Raw genomic sequence first — 20,475 nt, 5'->3', positions numbered from 1 at the left:
TTAGTTTTACTATTTCACAATTTTAATAAAATCTTTCTTTCAAGGTACAGTACACGTTATGAAGACTTGCAAAAAAAAAAAATCTGAAATTAGAATAGAAAGAAACACCAAAAAATTCAAAGGGAAACTTTTTTCTTCACAGAGATACTGAGGTCACAGGTATTTGGTTGTGAATCTCAAATACTGCATAACTTCTCTGATCTCTCCACAATAATACAGATGTTGCAGCATCAGTGTATGACGCTTGCCCCAATAAAGGTGTGAATGTCACAACTGCCCTTTTTTGGGGAAAAAAACATTCAATTCATAGACAAGATCAAACAACAGTAGTCTCTGTTTTACAAATGTCCTAGGTACAGAAAAAAGACATTTAAATCAGAAGGGAAAGGCCTTTAAATCTAAATGGAACCAAAAAGTTACTGAGTGTCAACAGATAAAATGTCATCTTTTCATTTGTAATAAGTACTGATTTGAACAATCTAAGGCACATGGGTTTGAAAGTGCAGGGAAATCAGTTCTCTTTTCCTATAAAGCACACCAGTAACCCGTCTCTAATGGTTTTGCGCATAGTGGTAGCTCCTATAATTAAGAACAAATCAGTATTTGTGTGATGTGAGATTTACCATATTGTTTTATTTACCCAGCATGCACTTAAACCGTGATTGCAGAAGTCACATTAGACTCATAATCCAAATCAAAATTCCATTCCATTTATTTCAGTCAGTCCCTTTGCTATAACATTATTCACATGTACTGCTAGAGGAATATATAACACACGTTAAGTGAGTCTTAATCAGTTAATGTAGTTGCAAGCTCCTTGGATCATAATGTGTTGTGCTACTTCCCTATTTCAAACTAATTCTAACTAAAGGCATCATCTGGTGGAAAGAGGAACTTAAGCCCATTTAAAACATCTAAACGGCTTGATTTATAGGATCATTTCAGTTTGGCCCAAACAACCAAACAGAAGACAAGTGATGCTGGTCAAGATGAGATTCGATTCTAATCATTACCAAAATGGCAATTAATTAGTACTGATTGGAGTTTATTTACAGTAATAAATACTGTAAGAGCTAAATACAGTTAAGACATGGCACAAAGTTATACTAAGGAGCAAAAGCCGAACTTAAGACAAAGTTGAGTAGAAGTAATTAAATTAGATTAATACTTGTTACACTACAATATAGTGCAGGGCTTTTTGTCCTTGAAGGGGTTTTCTGAGGCAGGGATGCCCATGAGCAGGGGGTCGTATTTGGCGTTTTCTCCACAGTAACGCATGAGGTCAGCTGAGGCCTTGGATACCTGGATGAGACAAGCCAGAATGTGAAAAATTTTCTTGTATGATTTTGTTTTATTTAATACCCTTTAATGCATGGACCATTCAGTCACAAAGAAACAATATCTTATGGTTTCTTTTTATTTCTAAACAACAATATACAGTACACCAAACTGTTTAGGGTCGTAAAGGTTTTTAACCTTTTCAAAAGAAGTCTTTGCTGCTCACCGAGGCTGCATTTATTTGATTAAAAAAAATACAGTTAATCAGTAAAATTAGGAAATGTTACGTTTTAAAGTAAACATACTATTTAAATATGTAATTGTAATATTGTAATATTGTATATGTAATATTTCAAAATGTAAACTTATTGCAGTGATGACAAAACTGAATTTTCAGCAGCTGTTATGATGCTTCAAAAACCATTGGAAAATGCTGTTCACCCAAAAATGTAAATTCTGTCATCATTTGCTCATCTCTAGCTGTTTCAAATCTGTAAGAGTTTCTTTCTTCATCTGAACATAAAAGAAGATATCTTGAAGAGTTTCTGGTTACTATGGAGGTCTGTGGGGACCAGAAACAGATGGTTACCCATATCTAAAAAAAAATGCCATGTTTTGCGTTCAGCAGAAGAAAGAAATTCAAACAGCTACAGAGGAAATTATTACAGAACTATTGTCTATACTATACATCATTCACTCAATAAATGAGGAGCATATAAGCTCAGATCAATGAAGCCTATGAGCAAAAAGAAATTTAAAACCAGTGCTAATTAAAAGTAAACAAGTTGTCTAAAAGACTGAATCCAAGATTTGGTGATAATATAGCGTAAGATATTAAAAAAGCAAGTCATTTTTTGATCGGGGGGTATAATTAACTATTTATTTTGTTATACATTTAATACATGTTATACATTTAAAATACACAATCACATATAAAGAGGACTAGAGGAAAGAAAGATCTTCTAAAGATGCAAAGAAAAGAAAATGTACCTTTATCCTCTCAATACTGGCCTCGACTCTCAGTTGCTGTACCATCCTCCTAGCATGTGTCAGGTTGTTTGAGCCCACCATTTTAGAGGACATTTTTTAAACCATATAACTGCAAAAACAGAACAAAACCCACATAAAACAGTTATAAACCTACAGACATCATTAAACAATCCCACCACAACAACATAGCGTTAGAACACATCTGATGCAGTGGCAAAAGATTATGACACTGCATTGACAAATCCAACCTGACACTGACTTGAAGGTTACGTGCAATAGTTACTGACATACACTCAAATTATTCTTCATTCTCCACAGATAAAATGACCAAACCTTCTCAGGAACTGAGGTAATGCTGGAATTGAACTGCTGTGCTTGTACTGTGGAAAACAACTTATGTCTTGAGCTTGGCTACGTTCAGCTACATTCATTTTCATGACAGTCTAGTTTAATATGCATCAGTCATGCCTTGCTTACACTTAATATGTATTTTATGCCACTAATACAAATCTACCCTGCAGACCTAAATATACTTTTAGATTGTTGTTTGGTTTAATAAGGTAAATGAATAGCTCTCTGTTCAAAGCAGGGATGGGTCATTATGGTCAAAATGTTTAGATTTTTCTTTTCTTTTTTTCCCAGTATGTTTCTTCTTCTTCTTCTTCTTCTTCTTCTTCTTCTTCTTCATTTATTAATGTTTAGTTTGAAATGCTAGAACATGTCCTATGCATTAAGAAACACATCTCTAATCAGGGTCAGGTGAACCCAAACCAACATAATTCTAGCAAATTCAAAAGTTCCTGTAAATGTATTATCCATTTCCATGTTCCTTCTCTGAACTGGAATATTTCATGAATACCACAATGAGTTCGTAAACATCATCTATTGTGACTCAAAAATACTGGTACAAAAGAGACAAAAAGTTTACTTTACTGACTTATGGGTAAAGGAAGAGGAAATATTGCAGCATCTATACCTCTGATGGTGTTTTAGGTTACAAAACATTTTTTTCACATGGGACATGTCCTACTTTACCTGGCTTGAGGAAGTTTTGCAGTGGCATGGTGTCACACAAAACCAGGACAGTGTTACAGTGCTCTTTATGTGAAAAGATTACATAATCATAAATGCCCTTCCATAATATCCAGACACCAGTCGCCAGACAGTCTGCACTACAAATATCCAGTGTAAGCTATTCAAATTATAGCTAATAAAAAATATATAAATTAAGATGTAAGAGAGATGTGCTATTGCAATTTAACATGCAAATATTACAATGATATTAGATTTTGAAAGCTGAACATTCTGCGAATGTACACTACATGTTTTTGAAAGAAGTCTCTTATGTTCACCAAGGCTACATTTATTTGATTAAAAAAAAATAGTAAAAATGGCCACATTATCCTTCAGATATCATCTTAAGTGTTACTTTTGATTAAAGTTAATAAAAGTTACGTAATCATAAATGCTTTTCCAAAATATCCAGACCTCAGTCAACAGACAGACTGAAGGACAACTGTCCAGTTTAATCTGTTTAAGTTTAGTTATATCAAAGAAACAGATTTTAAAAAGCATATTTAATAAGAAAGGAGTTTTCCAAACATCACTGGGTTTCCCCATTATTGTTTATGGCATGAAATATATTTGGCCATTTCCTATTCCTCTCATACTCATGAAGTCATGAAGGAACATTCCTACATAACTTATTATACCATCGAAATAAAACACTGGAACATTTAGGCTAAATATAGTAACAGAACATACAAAGTACACTGGATGTCATCATTTACAGTACACACTGCTTTATGTCCATGCCCGATTTTTTTTAAAGATAGGAAGACAGTCTTTAAAGATAAGAGTATATATCAATGCCTCAATCAAAGGAAATGTGCTGATGACCTTATGTTCTGCATACGGATGTGTAGATGTGTGTAGGGGAGGTACACAAAACATGTCCCCATCTCAGTGTTACCCTGTTAGCCCTGAGGTCACCAACTGCTGCCCCTAGACATGTTCATTCAGCAGATGTTATCAGTTCCTGCCACTCGCCTAGTCACATGATCTCACAAAGTGACACCAGCAGCCCTGATCAGCCAGGCGTAGTAATGCAACTCATTCTCGCTCAGCATGAACTACTGTGACTGCTCAGCACATTTGGACTTGCATCACCTGAAGGCAGCAAAAGAATGGTGTTAAACGTTTTAGGTAAGCTCAGGTTTTAAGTATTAAAGGTGTTGGGAATAAGTGACAGTTCAAGATGCAGAAAGTGTAAGGAAGTCAAGAATACTAATTAGGCCAATGTTTCTCAGCCAGGAGGTTATATGAATCGTTAGAGGAAAAGTTTACCGAAAAATGAAAATTTTCGGACAATTTATTAACTCTCGCCAAATTATGTAAATTAGTTTGTTTCTTCATCTGAACAGTTTTAGAGAAATTTATTACATCACTTTCCCAAATACAGATCCTCTACAGTGAATGGGTGCCGTCAGAATGAGAATTTAAACAACTGACAAGTAACCCACAGGACTCCAGTCCATCATTTAACGTCCCGTGAAGTGAAAATCTGCTTGCTTGTAAGAAACAAATCCATCATTAATGTTTTTAACTTCAAACCAGTCGCCCATCCAAAATATTGCTTTCTCAAGTGAAAAATTGGTCTTGTCTGACTGAGGCGAGAAATACGCGCAGAGCAGTTTACAAGTGAAAATGGTTCAAAACAGTTCTCAACAAATATTTTGGTGGGTTTTGATATAAGGGCAAAAAGGGATGGATTTTAAAATCACGTTGATGGATTTGTGTCTTACAAACATGCCGCTTTTTGCTTCACAAGACAATTGACGGACTGAAGTGTGTGTGCACTTGTGGATTATTGTGATGTTTTTATTAGCTGTCTGAAATCCCATTCTGATGATCACACTATGAGATCTTCATTTCATGATGAATGACAAACAGGTTCAGAGGCGTAAAGATGCCTGGTCTAATATCTGATAACCATTTCTCTTTCTCCAGGGTTTTTTTTTAACAAAAAGTTATCTAAATTTTATTATAAGTCAGAAGCCATTTCTACAGAAAGTGGTCTGTTAAGCCCAAGGGTCCAGTTCTATAGAAACAGCTCTTAAAACCACTTCACATTTGACAGTGCATGCAGCTCTCTGACAAACAGATGTATTGCCCCACAGTTGTTCTATGGAAAGCATCAGCCTAGACATTTTTATTATGAAAAGGGTGTGCAAGAGCTATCTAAAAATACACTCCATGGAATGAACGTGTGATCATATCTAATAAACATGCAGGACAGCAGAATTCAGTATGTCCAGAACAAGACTGTCTTGTGCACTGAAACAAAAATTGCCTAAACATTGATATTGACAGAAAGCAATAAATGAATACATTTATATTGTTGATATGATTCCAATGGATTGTGCTTTCTTAGTTAAAGCCATCATATTAAATGAAGTATCTCTTCTTACTAGGAGTTTTATGAAACTATTAAACCATTAAAAGCACTGTAACACAATGTGGCTAGTTTGCATTGTTATGTTTGCAGTATTTAACAACTATAATCTGATTTGCAACCAACAGTGTGAACTATAAAGTTGATATCATGCATTTGGCCAAGCATCATGGCGTATTAATGGCCAAGCCAAAAATAGCCACTGTGCAGTGACTCCCAGCAGATGGGAATATGTGAACAAGTCCACAAAAACGAGCCAATCCACACTGAACAACACAGTGCCAGGGCTACAATAATGGGCCATTATCAGTCAAGGCCTGGGGCCTAAACAAACACCAGTTCTCGGAGATAATGTCTCATGTACGTCAGCATGCGTGCGGCCTGATAACCAAGAGCTGTGTGTTGAGGTTTCACCCCCTGGAAAATAAATATCTTTGTCTTGAGGGGATGAACCAGCGCAAAGGTAGTTCTCAAAGTCAGGCAACCCTGGAAAAATTCTAGGGCTGGGGACAGTCCAAACTGAAAGAATTGTATTTTTGTTCTTTGTTGTAGTTTAATTACAGAGAGAAAAAAAGAGTGTGAGAGAGGATACAGCTGTGAACGGGAGGTTGTGCGTGTACTGTATCTATGGGCAAGATGCCAGATATGCTGGTGCAACCGAGGTGCAATAAAACTCCCATCCATTGTGTTCTCTGCCTGTCACCCTCCTCTTAATGCCCCCATTCATCTCAGCAGCTGAGAAATGCACAACTATTCAACTTCGAAACAACAAACTCACCCCAGCAGAGCTCTGCGTTTAGGCTACAACTCTAAAACAAAGCAGTCTTTATGAAGCCCCAGTCACTAGCAGCTCCACTGTGTATGAGTACATCAGATTATCACTATCTGAGGCCAAAGGTCTATGCTTGGCTCCTCCTAGTTAATATGCTGGATGGCTCAATAACAGTGAAAACACAGTAATGTCACACAGTAGTGACTGGGTTTGGGCTTTTACAGGGAGGGTCTTTGTGTCAAAGGGCTTGACTACGGGAAAAGCGAGACAAGAAAACAAGCAAATGTAGAATAAGTGAAATATAACATGCCGTGAGTTTATGGAAAATAAATTGTCCTTAAAAAGATCACACAAAAAAAGTTCACGTACACACCTTCGTGTCTTTCCAAACCTGTATGACTTTCTGTTTTCTGTTGAACACAAAAGAAGATATTTTGAAGGATGTGTGAGGATTTCTTTTCAGTTTTGTTGGGTTTCACAGGGAGAAATACAGTCATACCGATTTGGAACTACATGAAGGTGAGTAAATAAAGCAAGAAAGAATTAAAATTTTTGGATGAACTATCCCTATAATGAAAATAACTAAATGCCAGTTTAAGAGATGGTTAAAATAACGACAAGGCATAAATTCATTCATTGACTAATACATAACTAGTATATAAGGTGAAAATATCTACTGATGCTCAAGAAGGCAGCACAATGCATTAAGGGTTAACTTGCATGGGAAAATGTTACTTATTTGGTCTTCTGGAACACATTTAAAGTGGTCATATGATGCAATTTCAAGTTTGTCTTTCTCTTTGGAGTGTTACAAGCTGATTGTGCATAGATAAGATCCCTAAAGTTGCAAAGACTTAAGTCTCAAAGCCTAAAAGATATTTTTTATAAAAGTTATAAATTTAAACATTTGAACAGGGTAATTTTTTATGAATTCAATTATTATTTTGTCCTGTGGAAGTATATCTAAGCATCCATTATGTGAAATAGCTTATTCAAAAGAGTACTAATAAAAATAACATGCAACTTTCATGATCCCTCTTATTTAGTTTAGATTATTAACATATTTGCATATTCTGCAAGGGATATGCATAATCTTATGAGCACAACTGTATTACTCTATTCCAGGATCCCATTCTAACAAAAAGGTCTAGACAGCCAATGGCTCCTACAATTAAACATTTAGGTAGCCAAATGACTACATTTGAATGGAAACATTTATTACAACAAATCTCTTATATGAATGTGCATCTTTAATTACAAACAAGAGTTCCCAGTTTATTTAAATTCAGAAATAAATGGAATAAAAATATATGGTTCAGTTAAAGGGAGGGTGAAATGCTATTTCATGCATACTGAGTTTTTTACACTGTTTAAGAGTTGGATTCCCATGCTAAACATGGACAAAGTTTCAAAAATTAAGTTGTACGTTTGAAGGAGTATTTCTGTTCCAAAAATACTCCTTCCGGTTTGTCACAAGTTTCGGAAAGTTTTTTTCGAGTATGGCTCTGTGTGACGTTAGATGGAGCGGAATTTCCTTATATGGGTCCTAAGGGCGCGTCTGCCGGAAGAGCGCGCGCTCCCGTATAGCAGAGCAGAGAGAGGCTGTGCACAAACAATCACTGATCAGAGCGAGAGCGTCGCAAAAAGTCACAAAAGAAGTGCTTTTTGGTTGCCAGGGCAAGACAACCCTGCACAGATTACCAAAAAAAAACAGCATTAAGGGACCAGTGGATGGAGTTTATTTTTACAGAGCATCAACGGAGTTGTGCAAGTGTTTGTGGTTGTTCCCTGCATTTCGAAGATGCTTGTTTTACAAACAAGGCCCAGTTTGACGACGGATTTGCGTATCGTTTATTTCTTAAGGATGACGCAATCCCAACGGAAAAGGGTCACGATCGTGTGTTGGAACCACAGGCGGTGAGTAAAACTGCTTAAAATATCTCTGCCTCCTTGTTAGTGCGTCCCCTCCGATGATGGAGACCCGGGTTCGAGCCCCGCTCGGAGCGAGTCGTTGCTGCTGCTGCTCTCGTTTGGCTTCAGCCTCTGGATCTGATTCTGGATCATAAATAAACGGCTGAATCTGACTGTAAGCCATGGTTTGTTTTGGATGATGGTTTATTTTCCTCACGGTAATGTCACAACTTCCAAACGCTCTCAACGCAAAAGCCTATTCGCGCTCGTGATTCTTTAGCTCCGCCCACACGTCACGCCTCCAGCCGGTCGTGTTTTTCCAGGAAAAATCGGTACAGACTATCTTTCTCTTATGAATATAATAAAACTAAAGACTTTTTGGAGTTATGAAGGATGCAGTACTACTCTATAGGTACTCAAGATTAACAGGATATTGAGTGAAAACGAGCATTTCACCCCCCCTTTAAGAATCCGCTGTGAATACTTTGTGATAATGATTCAAACTGACTTGTGGATCATTTTGTGGATCATTTGACAGACGTTTTAAAAAGGAACTTGCTCATAAGTGTAATTCATTCACAAATTGGACATTACATCTTAAGCAGATAATTACAGTCTGGATTCCTTCTCTGGTCTCTCCTTCAGTGTATGCACATGGGATTTTCTGCACATCTGAAGCATTATTATCATCTGAAGCTGGATGAGTTACAAACCACAGTTTAATATTTTGGGTTGTGGAATATTCCAATCCCATCAAGCACCATTAAGTAACACTCCAGTCACAACAGTGTTCTCATGACTGCAGATGGCTGAGTGGTGCGGTTTACAGGACAGGGTTGTCTTTATGTCTAAAATTAAATTAGACATAAAGAGTCTAACGTGCAAGATATGATTTGCAAGTATTTGCATAAACCATTCATATTCACAAAGTATACATGAACCTATAGCAATAAGTACATTCAACTTTGTACAGCAATCTGATGATAATCACAAAATGTTAGAAACAAAAAGTTTGTAGGTCTCAAATGACTCTTATACAACAAACAAATTAATGCTTTGGTTTAAAAGAAAACCTGTCAATCTAGCCTCCATTCACAAACTTGAAAGAATTCCACAAATGAACGCCTCCAGAGTTTCTGCATGTCACATGAACCGATGTGTCATCATGGGATCAAAGATTATTTCCATGAACTCATCAGCACATGATATATTGGTCAACCAGCTCCACAGAATGCTTAATAAAGCCTACAGTAGATTGTGTCAGGTTTGGGCATACAGCCTCTCATAATATGGGGAAAAACCACTGCGTGACAGGATCTCATAAACACTATTGTTCAACCCACACACACACACACACACACAAACATGTTTATCGTGTTACATATCACAAACTACACCCCCAGATGTACTATAGACAAAAACTAGATGTTTAAATTTTGTGAAAATTTGAGTGTTGTTTGTATATGCAAAAGTGTTGTTCTGCAGTTTCTAAGGCGTTCAAGGTGCTTTTGTTGCTATGTGGTTTACAGAGTCTTCTGAGTGGTTGTTCAAGACCCCAGCTAGGAATTAAGTTTTAGGTATTAGTATTAAGTTTTTTTTTTTTTTTTTTTTTTGGGGGGGGGGTGGAAAAAACACTTGCAGAGTTAGTTTTTTACAGGACACACTAAACCTGATGTGAAATTTATGGGGGGGACATATTTTGCCCTCACACAAAATTCCAGATCTAACGGAATTGTAAATGACATTTTCCAGTGAAAATAAAAGAGTATAAGTTTCACTAATATTGATGCTTGCCTCATTAACCACAAGCTTAGCACTAGTAAAGCAGTGATCTTGCAGAAAGAATATGCTGGCTAATGCAAATGCATTTTCAAAACGGCCTATTTTGCATATTTCTTAACATATATAACCACATAACCAAAATCTGTGTATGATATTTGTGCACTGACTGGCTGAAGAGGAGACACAGCAGTCACATAACACCAGTGGTTCATTGTAACAAAATCATAAGCATTTCCTGGAAGGTACTTTGAACCAGAACATCATGACACAAACTGTTCCAGATACACACTGTTTAGTCCACAATGAACTTGACCTGACTGGCAAAACAGAGTACTTTGAAAGGGTAATGTCAGGTATCTGACCTTTGTTTCTTCATTTATTTATTTATTTTAATTGCTGTGAATAAATCAATTAATAAATTAATTGCTGTGTGTGCATAAATAAACACATGAATAAATTGCTTTGAATACATAAATTAACTGCTGATAATAAAAACATTGTTGTGAACAAATAAATAAATAAATACATTTCTGTGAAAAAAATACTACATACATTTGACCATGACGTGATTTGAACACGAAACCTTCTGATCTGATGTCAGGTATGCTAGAGTTGCATCACAAGGTTACTAAAATGTTGTGCCTGATAGAGGGTGAAAGAAAGAGACCCAAAACAAAACGTTGGTTACAGGTGAGTAGAGTAAGTCAAGGACAAATGCACATAGAGCATGTGACTGGGGGAGGAGAGAAACACAAAGAAAAAGACTTCAGAGAAGCACCCAGTGAAAGGAAAAAGAAAGCACTGACAAGAACGACAAGCACAACAGGAAAACAACCAATGGCACATAATAGGCTTTACTTTGGAAAGCCCATAGAGAAAATTAATTTATAAAGGTGCTTCTCAATAAATTAGGATGTTGTGGAAAAGTTCATTTATTTCAGTAATTCAACTCAAATTGTGAAACTTGGGTATTAAATAAATTCATTGCACACAGACTGAAGAAGTTTAAGTCTTTGGTTCTATTTAGGTGTTATGATTTGGCTTACATTTAACGAAAACCCACCAATTCACTAGCTCAACAAATTAAAATATGGTGACATGCCAATCAACTAATTAACTCAAAACACCTGCAAAAGTTTCCTAAGTCTTCAAAATGGTCTCTCAGTTTGGTTCACTAAGCTACACAATCGTGGAGAAGACTGCTGATCTGACAGTTGTCCAGATGACAATCCTTGACTCCCTTCACAAGGAATCACAAACATTCATTGCCAATGAAGCTGGCTGTTCACAGAGTGCTGTATCCAAGCATGTTAACAGAAAGTTGAGTACAAGGAAAAGGTGTGGAGAAAAAAAAAAAAGATGTACAACCAACTGAGAGAACCACGGTCTTCTCTTGTCAAGCAAAATCGATTTAAGGATTTGAGTGAACTTCACAAGGAATGGACTGAGGCTTGGGTCAAGGCATCAAGAGCCAACACACACAGATGTGTCAAGGAATTTGGATAAAGTTGTTGTATTCCTCTTTTTAAGCCAATCCTGAGGCATCTTACCTGGGCTAACATTGGTCCAAAGTCCTCTTTCCAGATGAGAGCATGTTTTGTATTTCATTTGGAAACCAAGATCCTAGAGTCTGGAGGAAGGGTGGAGAAGCTCATTGCTTGAAGTCCAGTGTTAAGTTTTCACAGTTTGTGATGGTGGGGTGCAGAGTCATCTGCTGGTGTTGGTCCATTGTGTTTTTTGGAAACCAAAGTCACTGCAACAGTTTACGAAGAACTTTTGGAGCACTTCATGCTTCCTTCTGCTGACCAGCATTTGTAGATGCTGATTTAATTTTCCAGCAGGATTTGGCACCTGCTCAAATCATCACAATGACCAACCAAACACTTAAACTACTTCAGTCTATGTGCATTTAATTTATTTAATACACAAGTTTCACAATTTGAGTTGAAATACTGAAATAAATAAACTTCACAACATTCTAATTAATCGAGAAGCACCTATATCTGTTACGTTCAATTCCCCCAAAAAATCTCTTGCATTTTGCTAGAGGGATAAAGGGCAAAAAGCCCCACGTCATTTAACTACTGAATTAAAGGAGTTCCCATAAACACTTACAGAACTATATGTTTTTATTGTCAATGTCTTCATCAAAATAAAAGTCTTTCAGATTGTGTGCAATTTAGATGTTGATTCAGTAACTGCTCTTTTCTGGAAACAGTCCAGAAGGATTCAGACCGACTCAGAAGAGTCATTTTTTCAGGAATCAGACTACATTGTTTGTTTCCGATTCACTAAAAAGAACCAAATCATGAGAGTCACGCATTCATTAATTGGAAACTTGTTCACATTGTATGTTTGTTTTTGAATACCGCGTGAAAGAAAATAAAGATTTTTCTTGCCATTGTACAAAACATATGCAGCTCTGTGGAGGAGTACTGTGCACCAGTGAGATCATCAGAGAGGACAGGGCAACTAAATATGGCAGAGAGAAAAAATTGAGACCTATAGAAGTGATAATCTTCACACAAAACATGCCACTCACACGAAAAAACTAAATGCTATTCTTGTGAATAACAGGCTCTCTTTTCATCCTTGTTCCTGGTTGATCATTTCTTACATTAAGTTGGGGCTATAGGGCTCAAAAAACTAGAAGAGATAGTGAACTGGTTGTCAGAGTATAGAGAGCACTTGTATAGCCTCATGCCACCTGCACACTTCATTCTCCTTAAACCGAACAGCGGACAAACACTTTGGGGCCCTACGGCCACCCTGACAATGAGCATCTCCCACACTGAACCTCTCTCACAAAACTCCCTTCATAAGTCCCCCAAAAGCCAACCTCGGGTCTTTGAGGGAGCTTCCCAAACTTCTCATAATCCCTGCTTTGTTCCCCCTGACAGTGAACTTCCCCTTAGACTGACACAGTGTCCCAACCTGAGGCTGCTCACTGCAATGAACACTTTCTCAGTTTACAGCATGAGACACCTTGCTGGATCAATGACTTCCATTCATTCAGTTGCCCTATGTGAGCCGTTTCCTTGAATCATGCCCATCTTTACTCACAAGGAGAACCCATGCTCTCGCTGCCTTCCCAACAGGAAGGTAATTTTGGCAAACTCTGGTAGCTGTTTGTTTGATTCCCAGGGGAAACACATCTTGGCAATACATCAACTTTGTATGTTAACGTTCTCACTGTATGTTGTTTTAGAAATAAAAAGCATCTGGCAAATGAATACAGTTAAGTACTGAAAGGTCATGGCTAACCTAAAAAAAGTTATCTTATCTCTTGACTCTAATGAGCCCCTTGGTTTTAATGAATCAAAAACCTACAGCACAATCAGTACAGTTTGATTCCCAATCCCTTTGGTGAATCAAAACATACCATGCACTGGGTTCAACATTGCCTGATTAGCAAACAAGTGACTCTTATGAGTTGGTCATTCTGCCTAGGTTGTTCATATAATATATTTGTAAGATACATGTAACACTTGCAAGAAATATGGTATAAATATATATGTAAATCTAAATAGCTTTATTTTCCATGAATGTAGTTGTTCAATGCTGAATTAAGGACAATTTGGTGACTTTATTTTAAGGTCCAATGGATTAAGGGTTCTAAAATGTGGTCATGCAGAATGAGCATTAGTATATGCTTTATATGTGTGTGTGTGTGAATATACATTTATAAGAAAAGTTATTTTTTAAAACACACTTTCACATTGTTTTAAATTGTAATTGCATTTCTTTAAAAAAAAAAAAAAAAAAAAGAATAGAAAAATTAATTCAAGTTCTTTATGATTCCCATTCCTAGAAAGGGAAGAATCTCAAAGTCAATTATAATCTGCTGTTAAAGTCTTTAAATGTAATAAATGCAGTGACAGCATTTTTCTGCTATTAATATAAAGATAAACAATGTCACTACCAAATAAAGCAGCACATCAAAAAGGAAACGACCAGGTTATAAAGTAACAAAACCATATTCTTGTGTAGATATCGGACACATCTGTTTCAAGGTCTCCAATTATGGTAATGTCATTCCCTATTGATTTGTGGGGGGGGGGGTGTCTTCTAAGGTGAATTTGGACAAGATTCTAACAGCCGTAGTTAATGTACAGATAGGATACCTCAGAGCTGCTCAGCATTAATCACTCTTAATGTTGGTGTCAGACAGCAAGGAAATGTAAACTCTGTCCAACTGGTCTTGGTCAAGCTAAAAAGGGGACGTATCATTCTGACCATCTGTCAGTGTTAATGGGTGTTTATGATGTGTCTCGCCATGGGTCTGACCCCAGCGAACCTTACAATGGAAAATGTGTCAAAAGGCAGTAAGGGGTTTTTTTTGGTCCCCAACTATGGCCTCGTTGGATTTCATCCACAAAATAATAAATGCAGAATCAAGTGTGAGCCACATACACCACCTTTTGGAGATAAATGGTAGTGCAGGGATTTAGCAGACAAATCAAAATCTTCGTGGCCACAGGCCAACATTAAAAACCACTTCCAGATATAGATTACCAGTAGATGGCATCCTAGCATTTTGACTTTGAGCCTAGCTATAACTGACACATAATCTGAAGCTTTCAGTGTTAACAATACACATATTCCAATAGAAAATTAAAAAGTTAGAAATTACTAATAATTACTGTTAAAAATAATTACTTAATAATAATAATAATTATTATTAGGTAACACTTTATTTTAAGGTGACCTTGTTACACATGTTACACTATTGTAATAACTATAAATTATGCGTAATTGCATGCAACTAACTCTAAACCAAACTCTTTAACCCTAACCATATAGTAAGTATATGTAGTTAATTAATATTACTCAGTACTTAAATGTATAATAACAAGGTAACAAAATCTTAAAATAAAATGTAACCTAATAAGAATTATTATTATTAAATATTGTTTTAAAAATATATATATATATATATTTTTGTTACTCAATAAAATGATATACCATAACATATATAAAAACAATTATAGATACAAAAAATTATAGTTAGTACTACTAATTAATAATAATAATAATAATATAACAATACCATAGTACTAATAAAAAAACTTACAGAATAACAATAAATAATAAATAAATAAAGTTTTAGATTAAGTACAGCATGTCACACTACAGGTCCCAGTTGTCGTTAATGAGGCAAGGAACCTTGCTCAAAATTTGTGACAAAAGTACAACTGAAAAAACTACACCGACTTTAATCAGATCTTTCATGCACATACTGCAGATTTAAGGTATATTTGAGGCTGGCACAAACACACCTAACAGAGGAAGGGTGATAATAAATCCATTCAGATTGGGATGGAGATGAATGACTGGCAGACATAAGGTAGAGTCCACAAATTCTCAAAAGCCTCATGGCCATCATTTCACATATCATATGCACTGTATATCATATTTACTGCAGTAAAGTATTACCAAAATGATTAACCAAGCAGGTCAGGGAAAAACATGAAAGAGAAAAGAGAAACATGAAGAAATAAGTTGAGATGCTTGGATAACAGTTTTCACATTTGACATGAGAACTAGAAAACCACTGACTAAAATCACACATGATCTTGTAATTCTATTAATGCATAACTTTAATCTTCTAAAGCACAGTCTTTTGATTTAGTGCAGTTCTGAAGTCATGCGGTAGCTCTTTAAATCTGTTTCTAATGGTATCAGAGGATAAAAGTGGCTGCATGAGGCTGAATTTTTTTTTTATAATTCTGTGAAATCACAGGAGTGAGAAGGTGGTTTATGACAAAAGTTAAAGTCAAATTTTGCCTGTGGATGGGCTAGAGTGTTTACATTAACTACAGTACTAGGTCATGGCATGAACCTTTTTAAATGCACCGAATAAATAAAAAAAAGTCTGATCACTGCATTACTGCCAGTGTGCAGAGACCATGTGCCAGCGTTAGTATTATTTATATATTATTAATCAATAATAAATATTTATATTAAAATAATTTTATTTGAATATTTTCAGTTGAATTTTTTATTTTAGTTTTAGTAATAAAGTGCTTTGCCAAATGTATCTAGCTTTAAGGTAAGAGTAGTTGTGATATATTGTGGAGCCTGGTGCAATATAACAAATCGTAATGTGGCTTCCGAGGAAACCAAAATAGTGCAACACTTAGTTTCACAATCAAATTGAGAAAGGGCTTGAAGTATTGCGTCACTTACGAACAGTGGCTAAATGTTACAATTCCTTGTGAGGGCAGCCATCTTATTTTATTAAAGTCGTATAATCTTATAGAGTAGCAAGAGTGAATACATAACCAAAAATAAACAGAAGAAAAAGAAACTGATTGACCCAATGTTGATGATTCATGTGCAATGATACAAGATGTCTACTGTATTACATGTCCCACAAACAGCTGGCATTACATAAATATGAGATATTTCTTAAGTTGAAGCAGCACTATGGTGAGTACAGGTTTGGTTTTGGCAGAGCTCTGTTTCCAGTCACATCCTCTAACAGACAGAATATAAACAGAGGACACATTTGGACTGTTCTGTGGTTAATCACTGCAACACTACAAGCCACCACTATCTCAAAGGGAAGTAGCGGATTTATGTGTCTGTATTTTTAAATTTATTATTATTATTATTCTTAAGATTTCACCCAAACAAATTTAAATTATTTCATTATTTACTCATGTTGCTCTATTATTAAAGTTGACTTGAAATGACGACTTCACTCTTTTCTATACAATAATCATTCATGGCGACCATGTCTATTAAATTTAAATCAAATAGAACTGTTTAAACTAATCATGACGTGAATTTTCTGTCCAATTCAGAAGGCTGATTACTCACAGATTATTTTAGGAATTTCCAATAGATCTGAACAATAGTGGTTTTTGCTTTCAGGTCTGTGGGTTAGGGTTAGGTTAGGGTTTTTCTACAGTGAAAAATTCATAAAACTTTAATCTGTTCATCCCAAACCCATTCTATGGCTCTAAAAGAATTGGAATATAACACTTGAGTCGTGTGGTCTATATTTATGGTGTTTTCCCTCTTTTTGTCCATTTTGGAGCTTGATAGACACAGACAACATGGCAGGAAGTAAAAAAAAAATCTGTTTTAGGTAAAATATTCATTTAAACAGATAATTTAATATGATTTAAACTGTGTAATTTGGATGTATGGGAGTTCAGGGACATTCTCAGGGCCATGTGTCAGCTTTTCAAGGAGATCAGACTAGATTCGAGACACTCTTCTACATATGAAGACAACGTAAATACTTGTCATAAAACAAATACTTGAGAGGATGGTCCTTGAACAGTTTGATAATTGAGAAGTGAAAGGCTCCTCAATGGGCTCACATGCAAACTAATGAGTGTGGATCATTAACAGTATAGTCATGCATGCAAACCCCTTCAGAGGGGCAAAATTAGGGGGTTAAAACATTATATACGTCTGGACTCTACTTTTCAGTTGCAGTACATCCCCTATAGGTTTCACTGACTACGGAAAGAAATTAAATCGTCTTGTCTCTACTTGTAGTTTGATCTGAGGCAGTCTAACAGAAACTGAGAAAGACTTCAAATGATTTCTGGTATATGTTAGTGTATTTTCATCTTAAACAACCCAAACAGCCATTTTGGCCTACTAATGACAATGATTTAAATACAGAAATCTCCCTTACATTCCAAACGGTGAAAAATAGGCAGTCATATTAACTTTATTTTTGTTGTTCAAGAGTTAGATTTATAGCCACCTACTGATGTACAGTTTAATATTGCACACTGACTAACCTGTTGAATAGTGAAAGTTTGTTATCCGCTTCAAAACTTTATATTAAACTTAAAGGATTAGCTACAAGGCGACAACTTTCTCTTTTCGACATACAAACGTACATAGGCCACAAAAAGAAGCAGAAGAGGTTCTACATCTTTTGTTATTTGTGAATAACAAATAAATTATAATCGTAAAACTCATTCGCCGTCGACAGAATAGTCTTACCTTTAAACCAATCTTTCAAGTGTGATCTGCTGATAAATCAGTGAAGAAACCGAAAATACGCCCCAAAATTGGTTTTACGTGAACTTCAAAAGATCCGCGTGTAAAATTGCCAGGAAAATGATCTAAATAGGCCTAATATTTTAAAGTTAATTACATTCTTTATCACTATTGTAATGTTTTCTTGTTACTTTGTGAATGACACCGTTTGTAACACTTCCACCTACGCTGACCAATCACGGTCGGCGCAAGACATGACGTCACCGTCGACCTTTCGAAGCCTTCGAACTGTGGAGAGAGACGCCGCTGATTGTTTTCCTCCGAATTCTCCTCAACTCGGACGCCCTCTTTCTGTGATTCTGGGAACAATCAATCCCTCGCCTTGATAAAATAGCAAGGAATGTTTGCTTATAAACCATGTTATTTTAGTACTGTCAGGAATTTGTCGTTGTGATGATTGTTGTATCTTTACATTACGACAGTGACACTGTTAAGTATTAGATTTGTGTTACATTGATTATGCCAATGTTACAATGCTATTTTTAAAATAGCTAAATTATGTCATCAACAGTCTGTTTGTCCTTTAGATTGTATATTTACTCAAATATATTTTCCCAATAGTCCTCATTCCATTTTAAAACATGTAATATTATTATATTTTCTGTTTTAAACATGATGTTAACTTCCTGTTTCACAAACAAACACACACACACACACACACAAGGTCTTAAAGAAAGTGTCTGGGATTTTAAGATAAGTACCCTCTTTTTTAAGTACGTCTAAATCTTATTAGATAGCCATACCACAGACATAAAAAAAAAAAAAGTTTAGTTGCACTAAAAGTGAATACCCATAAACATGGATTTATGGATTAGTATACTATAAAATGGCTCTAAATCGGATTAGGTATACAATAAAAATAAATATTTTACTAATGAATTTTGTATCAATTAATTCCTAGTAACGACCTGCAGAATTCATAGGTCATGGCCACCTTTGAAGCAGGGAAAAAAAATCACCTATTGTCCTAGTGAAAAATCTTAAATAACTGACCAAATGGTACCCGACAAATAAGTATATACTGTATGGTATATGTGTATATGTTTGTCTGTCTCTGTTATAACATTAGTGTAGCAATAGTCTGCACCTGGTCGAAGAATACAGCAGGAGATTGTTGATGCTGGGATAAACTGAAAGGCTGCTGTGTTGCAGAGATGGGCAGCAGGAAGATGATGGCAGCATACTAAGCAAAGAAGTGGTGCATTTTAGGGGTTGCTACATAATTTGAACTCTAAACCAACTATATATAGGAAAATCTGACCACACCACAAACCACGCCCCCGGCACTCATTATTAAAAAATATATATATTTTAGCACATTAACAGATATATCTTATATTGTAAAAATACATACTGTCCTGTAAAAAATAAAAAGCAGCATTTAATAATCATGACAACAATATAATAATATATTACAATAAAGTACTATAATACATTATATTAAAGTATATAGAATTGTTATTATTATTAAAGTACCTGCCAAAAGTTTGGAAAATTAAAATGATTAATTATTCCAAAAAAGAAATAGTGAAGTTTTCAATTTTAATAGATTTTAAAATGTAATGTTATTCCTCTGATGCAATCAGAATTTTCTTCATCATTAGTCCAACTTTCAGTGTCACATGATCTTTTAGAAAATCATTACAATTTATTTGACTCAAGAAACATTTCTGATCATTGTCAATGTTGAAATCAATTTTGAGGTTTCAGATTTTATGTGCAAATATGGCACATTATTTTTCAGGATGTTTTGATAAATATAAAGTTCAATGAACAGCGTTTATTTGCATTTATTAAATATATTTATACAATTTGTTAATGTATTTATTAAATATAAATCATTTTAAATGTATTCACTCACTTTTTGTCACTTTCATGCATGATGAATAAAATTAATTTCTCTCTCTTTTTTAAATCTTATACAAATGTCTGATTGGTATCATTATTTCCACAAAAATATTAAACCGGAAAAATGTTTCCAACATTGGTAATAACTAGAAATGTTTACTGAGCAGTAAATCAGCATATTAGAATGATATCTGAAGGATTATGTGACACTGAAACTTCTCTTTGTAAACATCAGACAAACGTTTCTAATGAGGAATGTTGCATTCCCAAATGCAAATTAAAGCGGCTCAAACCAAGCGCAGCACAAGAGTGAATCGGAACCAAAAACAGTATATGTATATAAATGTGCTATTAGTTGGGTAACATTGGGTCAGCTATTCAAAACTGTACAGTAGGGCAAGAGGTGATT

The 20,475-nt window shown here is 35.5% G+C and overlaps 1 protein-coding gene across 2 annotated transcripts; it reads right to left on the bottom strand.

Annotated features, from left to right (window-relative positions):
* On the bottom strand, positions 1-18,417 carry gng12a (guanine nucleotide binding protein (G protein), gamma 12a). Of its 2 annotated transcripts, none has more exons than XM_052549304.1 (3): positions 18,162-18,417; positions 2,269-2,377; positions 1-1,302 (listed from the first exon to the last, which is right to left on the bottom strand). In XM_052549304.1, exons 2-3 carry the CDS (start codon positions 2,359-2,361, stop codon positions 1,177-1,179), a joined length of 219 nt encoding a protein of 72 aa, XP_052405264.1. In that variant the 5' UTR covers positions 2,362-2,377; positions 18,162-18,417; the 3' UTR covers positions 1-1,176. The 2 variants fall into 2 exon arrangements, with proteins under 2 accessions (XP_052405264.1, XP_052405265.1); XM_052549305.1 differs by lacking the exon at positions 18,162-18,417 and adding an exon at positions 10,740-11,131.
* Between the last annotated feature and the right edge of the window lie 2,058 nt (positions 18,418-20,475).

Source organism: Carassius gibelio, chromosome B2, assembly GCF_023724105.1.
Source record: "Carassius gibelio isolate Cgi1373 ecotype wild population from Czech Republic chromosome B2, carGib1.2-hapl.c, whole genome shotgun sequence".
NCBI classification, from domain to species: Eukaryota; Metazoa; Chordata; class Actinopteri; order Cypriniformes; family Cyprinidae; genus Carassius; species Carassius gibelio.
The sequence above is the reverse complement of the archived record's forward strand: the minus strand, read 5'-3'. Positions and strand labels throughout refer to the sequence as shown.

Excerpts from the sequence above, each read along its gene's own strand:
- gng12a (XM_052549304.1), bottom strand. The coding sequence starts at position 2,361 with ATGTCCTCTAAAATGGTGGGCTCAAACAACCTGACACATGCTAGGAGG. Across the intron at positions 1,303-2,268 it reads CCAGTATTGAGAGGATAAAG|GTATCCAAGGCCTCAGCTGA; the intron begins GTACATTTTCTT and ends TGTCTCATCCAG.